The sequence below is a fragment of the Apus apus genome, chromosome 2, assembly GCF_020740795.1.
Source record: "Apus apus isolate bApuApu2 chromosome 2, bApuApu2.pri.cur, whole genome shotgun sequence".
Lineage (NCBI taxonomy): Eukaryota > Metazoa > Chordata > Aves > Apodiformes > Apodidae > Apus > Apus apus.
The window spans coordinates 31,515,235-31,521,454 of NC_067283.1; the positions used below are offsets into that span (position 1 = coordinate 31,515,235).

Genomic DNA, 6,220 nt, shown 5'->3' on the forward strand with positions numbered 1-6,220 from the left:
CCTCTGCAGCCCCCAGTCTCAACCTAGGAAAGGGCACATTTGTATTTTTATATATTTTTTTATATATATAATGTCTGGTTTATTTCGGTTTTGGTTTGGTTTTTTTTTTTTTTGGTTGGTTGGTTGTTTTTTGTTTGTTTGGGGAGATTTTGTTTGGGGTTTTTTGTGGGTTTTTTTTGTTTTTTTTTTAATGAAGTCTCGGTAGCGGTTCGCAGGTGGGAAAGCACACCGGCTGAGCGCCTGGCTATTCGAGGATGGCTGAGGAGGCCGCAGAGACCCGGCTGGAGGGCCCCGGGGGTGGGGAGGGGAGACTCGACCGTGGCATGAGCCCCTCGGATGGAAACTTGGGATTTCTCTCACCCGGGTACTTCAGCTTGCTGTGAAGTGCTAGCAGAGGCTGGGCCAGAGGCAGCTCGCTGATTGCGGCGTAGTCAATCAGATTTAAATCCATCAAGCGAAGTTGCTCCGGATTTCTAAGGGCGAGAATAGGTTGGGCCGGTGGTTTTTAAAATGCACTTGATGCCTCCTCCGTGTTTCGCAAGTATCCCGTCCACGAAAGGCGCCTTCCCCTCAGTATCGAGCAGCTTATCTCGGTTTTTTTCAGAACCTGTTTTCTTCCTAAACGTGGGTTAGTTTTTTCCCCTTTCCCCCGTGTAATTTCCACCTAAAAAAAGTAGAACTGAAAAGACCCCAGATCCCTGAAACACCCCCTCAGCCCCCTGGCCAAAGCCCTGGGTCAGCTCCCCCTGTCCCTCGCTTTTGCTGCAGCCGAAGTAAAACGAACGCACATTACCTCCTCCTTGGTAGTCGGATCGCACCGGAGAGGGATTTTTCGAGAAGTGCGAACCGCTGAAGGGGGGACCTGCGGGTCCGGGACACCGGAGTGAGGCAGCGCCTCCCCTGGAGCTCACAGCAGCTATCCCTCCTCTCCATCACGGAGGGCTACGACCACCAGAGCCCCCATCCAATTACCAAGTCCTCGCTAATCCTGCAGTGCAAACAAGCGCTGCGGGCTCTCTACTGTAAACATTGCGCACTGTCCTAAAATATGCACGATTTTAAATTCATAATACTGTTATGTCAGCAATAGACGGCAATATGTGGATATGGAAACAAAAACATGCAGGCAATAAAGTCAGCTCAACCTGGGCTACGCAAACAGGCTCTGCTTTGAAAACTCACCCCATCCCATTTACCCTAGACACTGGCTGGATTCCTGCGGCAGGGTCCCTGTCTCGGAGGGGGACTCTACCCGGTTGCCATGGCCGGGGCGGGCGCTTGGCTGTGCGTGCCCCTGCGCACCCGAGCACCTTTCGCAGCCGCGGAGGAGCAGAAGGCGCCGCTCCCCGGGCACGGATCGGCTGCGAAGCTCTGGAATATGAGCAAAGTGACAGCAGAGGCGAAACCAGCTGTTCGGTTATAAGGACTGGGTTTGGGGTTTGTTTTGGGTTGTTTTGGGGTTTGGGTTTTTTTTGTTGTTGTTTAAATTTGAACAACTTCCCTTTTCACCTTCCTTCAGAGCCCTCAGACCTGGAGATTTCCCCTCTCTTACATCTGGGGTCTCGCCGCATACCGGGACCCCACGGAGAGTTTCGTGAGAAGAAACAGAGGCAACATGCTCCCTGTGTGTAAGAAAGGGAGAAGAGGGCTGGTTAGCTAACCGCTTCTTGCTTTGTACAATGAAAATATGATAGCTAGTCTGTATATTATATAAAACCCTAGAGAGCAGAGCAAACATCACTTCCACCGGAAAACCCCACTCGCTAGACACTTCCCTCTTTCAATCTCACTTTCTTTCGCTTTGCCTGTGGATGCACGAATCCCTGCTTAAAACCGATGCCTCTTCCTTAGGAATAGGGGCAAATATGCCTGCTGAGGGGGCTGGGGAGCGGGCCCTGCTCCTGACTTACATTTGAGGAGCAAAGCAGAGCGGCAGCGCCGGAGCTCTGCCATGAAAACTCCGCTCGTCGTGGAACTCCGAGGCACTCTGCGTTAAGATTAAAAGGGGAGAAGGGGAGACAGAGACACTAGAGTATATCTCCCCCTGCCCCAAATGCAGTGAGCCTGAGACCAGAATAATAAAGCTGTCTCAATAAATAACATGCCTGTGTCTGTCAGTAGCCAGTTTATTTGCGTTTTTCCCTGGATTGTTTATACTAGTGCCCCCTCTCTCTTGGGTGTCTTTACAGCTCAACAAGTAGGTATTTATCTCTAGTTCCAAGCCAGAGTTCTCAGAGAGATCAAACTTTAAGGTTATTAAAATTTCAATCATATTTATTTATTGCAGAAAAATAATATACAATGATATTTACAAAACAATCATAAAAATAGGAATGCATTTAGACACCGGATCTATTTGCATTTTAACATGGGTCATCAATAAATAAATAAAATGTTTATTTTTTTTTTTCTCAGAGGAAAAATAATAATAATAAAAAAGTTAGGAACCGGGTATATAACAGCTTGAGCCCAGCTTATTCCCCCCTAAAAAAAAAAAAAAAAAAAAGTTTTTTCATCTCTACAGGGATATTTTTAGTTGGTTGGTTGGTTTCATTCAAGAATGAAGAGAAGTCCACAATAATGTATTTCCTTTCATCAGTGGCTCATAGGCACGATCTCTTGGGAATGCATGCAAAAAAAAAAAAAGGCAAATAAAAAAAATAAATTCCAACATTCTTCGTCAAAAAAAAAAAAAATCGAATGATTCAGACTTCTATCAGAATGCAGAGATGTGTGGATTGTACCGACGCCCAAAGGGTAGTCACTGTCCAAAGCCCTTGTCTCTTTCTCTTTCCTTAAGTGCTCCCCACGCCCTGCTTTGAATTTGGATATTGCTCTTCTAATTTCCAAGAAATCCTTGGCACACTTTTTTTGTGGTTTTTGCTTAGTTTTGTTTTAGACAAGACCAATAAAATGGTATCCAACTTCAGAGTCTCTAGAATGTCCATTTTCTCCTTCTGTGGGAACAATGTCATCTGCAAAAACCCAGAGAGGGCGGAAAACTCGTTACTGAAATGAAAGATACACACATCTCCCTACACCTCTCTGTCTCTGGAAATACAATTATGGGGCACGAATAGAGGAGGGAGAAACGCGTGTCCCTGCCGTGCAGGCGGTGCGGTGACCGTGTGACACTCCTGCCTGGCAGCCAGCGGTGTCAAAGCTGAGGGAAAAAGGCTGCTGGGGCGGTAGGAAACGCTCATCGGGAAGCAGACAGGAGGACATGGATTCACTTCAAAATACGAGCAGCAGCAGCAGGAACCATCCCAGCAGCCCCGCTAGCTCCGCAGCGTTTGGTGCAGAAGTGATCTCAGGCCGGCCCCATCTGGCAGGGGCACACCCGCACCGCCGCCTCCCCGCCCGCAGCCCACCCCGCCGGCAGCGCCCCGCCACGCCGGGGCCCCGCAGGGCCGAGGAGCACCGCGGGCCGCGCAAGGGGACGGAGGGGGCACCTCCAGCCCCCCCCGCTCTCCGACCAGGCCCCGCTGGACGGGGAGGGCCACGCGTGCCTGGCCCACGGCGCAGCTGGAGGCCCTTCAGCTCTCTTCCCCCCCCCCCCCTCCCTGCCGGTTTCGGGGTCCCTGTCTTACCTAGGGCTCCTGTCGGGGGGATGCGGGTGGGAGACGCCGCCTGCTAGTGGGATGCGGACATGGACCAGGCGCCCTCCATTCTCCAGACCGAGAAGGCGTAGCTGAGCCGCTCGTGGGCCACATAGCTGCAGCTTGCCATCTTGGAGTCCAGCTCGTCGCTCTGTAGGACCTGGTAGAGGAAGTCGATGTACCTGGCCGCCAGCTTGAGGGTCTGGATCTTGCTCAGCTTGTCCGAGGGCAGCGTGGGGATGATCTTCCGCAGGGCGGCGAAGGCTTCGTTCAGCGACTGCGTGCGCTGCCGCTCCCGCACGTTGGCCATGACCCGCTGAGTCTGCAGCTCCTCGTAGGACTGGGGGCTGCCGCCGCCGCTGCTGCTGCCGCCGCCCCCGCCGCCCCCTCCCGCCCCGCACTTCTTGCCCCGCTTGCCTTGGGCCGGGCTGCAGGGCTCGTCCGCGGCCCCGACGGCTCCGCCGGCGCTACGGCGGCTGGAGCGCCGCTTGCGCCCCCCTCTCTTGTTGTTGGGCAGCTGCTGTCGGTCCGGCTCCTCTTCGCTGTTGCTCAAGCTGTCGTCGGCGGGGGAGACTGGCGAGTTTGACTCGTCCTGCTGCATCATCTCTGGGGGGGAGATGCGAGAAGCGGGCCGGGAGGGGGGGGAGGGCAGGGAGAAGAGGGGGGCACCTAACCCGCCAGCTCCCCCTTGATCGGCTGCTTCGCTGGCCTGCGAGGAGAAGGAGGAGGAGGAGGGAAGGAGGGAGGGAGGACCTCACTTTGGGGGGAGGGGGGATGGCATCAGGATCCAAGAGGAAAAAAAAAAAGCCAACAAAAAAAAATCCCTCCCGATCCCTCCTTGGAGCCCCTTCGAGGTGTCTGGGATTGGGAGAAAGTTGAAGACTTGGAGGTTCTTATAGCTCCTGCTGGCGGAAAGTTTGGGGGCAGCAGTGTCATTGGCCTGACGTGGAGAGGAGGGACTTCAGCTGAGTTTTATAGGAAAGTTTCCGCTTCCCCCCCTCCACGCCCTCCCCCAATTATTTTTTTCAAACCATTCACAAGTGATCTGGCTTCCCCCCCACACGCACACATACATCCTTACCCCAACCCCTTTCCCGGCTTCCCTCTCCGCAGTTTCTCCCTCAGGCTCCTTCGGTTCGCACTCGGCTTTGGGGTGGTGCTGGGGCTGGGGAGGGAGATCACGGGGGTGCCCGTACACCCCTTACGCTGCTTCAGAGGGGCCAGCGAGCGGCTTAGTGCCTGCCCTGGGGGGCGGCTGACCCCGAGCAGCCGGGGGACAGCTCGCATCTCTCCGGCGTTCCCCTCTCCACAGGGCACGGCTTGCAGCGAAAAGGAGGAAAGGGGTATTACCCGCGGGGCAGCATCCAGGCTCATCCTAATTTTGTCCCGCTCTTGCGCACACCACGCTCCCATCACCGAGAGCCCCCGGGGTCGGCCTTTCAGTGGGACTCGTACATTCCTGGGCTGGGGAGGGGGGGCGGCACAGCCTTGTCCTGTCAGGCTGCAGGACTGCACTCGGAGAAAGCCATCTTCAGAGGTGGAAGCAGCGGGGAAACTAAGCACTGGCGGGCTTCGTACATACGCATCAGTCCTTGAGCTCGTCTCGAGAAAAACCCGGGAGGATCCGCGCCCCTGCAGCCCCCAGCTTGGCATACCGTGAGAAGGGAGGGTGTGCAGACCCTCTCTGCCCGCACTCGGTGCCTGCTGATCTCTCAATTCAGCTCACCCTCCCTGAAGGAGCCCGAGTCCGGCACTTCCTGGGAACAGAGTTTATTTATTTCAAATTTTCTTTTATGGTTGCAGCCAAAATTATTTCTCCCCATCCACCGCCTTTGTGCCTCCTTCCCCCTTCGCTGGCAGCACAGAGCAGGTGGTGTGTCTTTTTAACAACAACTCAGACTCCAATGGCGATCGCCTGGGAGGGAAAGCTAGAAATTGCCATCCCTTACTAAAAAGGGCTGCTCCCCGCGAGGGGACCGCACGCCTCCGCTGCCAGCCCGGCAGCCACCGCTAAGAGGGGGCACCCCGGCTGTGTGTAGGGCGGGAGGGCGGAGAAGGAGAAAGAAATAGCAGTGGAGAGATAAAACCCAGGGACGAAAAGAAAAACCACGATGCTTCTGGAAGAGCGCTGTCATCTGCTCCGGGGAAAAGACCCAGCCCACCCCTCGACCCGGGCGCTCACTGTCCTCCCGGCAGAGGCCTCCCATCCCGGGCTCTGCTAGGGGCCGGGGCCAGGGCCAGGGCTCAGCTGCCACCGAGGGGCAGAGGGCTCGGCACGGCCCCCGCTCGCCACTGCAGCAACCTTCGCTGCCCTGTCGCCCAACCTCTGCGGCAGGAGCTGCCCCGCCGCTCCTCTGCTGCCCCCGGCTGAGCTTCCCTCCTTGGATCTTCCATCCCGAGATGCGAGCAAGGAACAGTCTACCGTAATCCTTCTCTTTTGGGAAACAGCCGGAAACAGGACCAGGCGAGGGAAGAGGGACTGACTTAACAGGAGAGGGAAGACACGGTGACATGCAGACTCACAGAGAGTGAGAACAGCTTCCCTGACTTTCGGCTTGTTCCTGCTGCATGTGCTGCGACTCATAGGACTTTTCTCTCACCTTGACACAACGAAGCCTCGG

At 55.2% G+C, this 6,220-nt stretch overlaps 1 protein-coding gene across 2 annotated transcripts; it reads right to left on the reverse strand.

Moving 5' to 3' along the window:
• Positions 1-2,522: 2,522 nt before the first annotated feature.
• Positions 2,523-4,442, reverse strand: TWIST1 (twist family bHLH transcription factor 1). Of its 2 annotated transcripts, none has more exons than XM_051610982.1 (2): positions 3,591-4,442; positions 2,523-2,975 (listed from the first exon to the last, which is right to left on the reverse strand). In XM_051610982.1, the coding sequence occupies exon 1, from the start codon at positions 4,201-4,203 to the stop codon at positions 3,634-3,636; it is 570 nt and encodes a 189-aa protein (XP_051466942.1). In that variant the 5' UTR covers positions 4,204-4,442; the 3' UTR covers positions 2,523-2,975; positions 3,591-3,633. The 2 variants fall into 2 exon arrangements, with proteins under 2 accessions (XP_051466942.1, XP_051466943.1); XM_051610983.1 differs by having other exon boundaries at positions 2,590-2,618.
• Positions 4,443-6,220: the final 1,778 nt, after the last annotated feature.

Excerpts from the sequence above, each read along its gene's own strand:
- TWIST1 (XM_051610982.1), bottom strand. The coding sequence starts at position 4,203 with ATGATGCAGCAGGACGAGTCAAACTCGCCAGTCTCCCCCGCCGACGAC.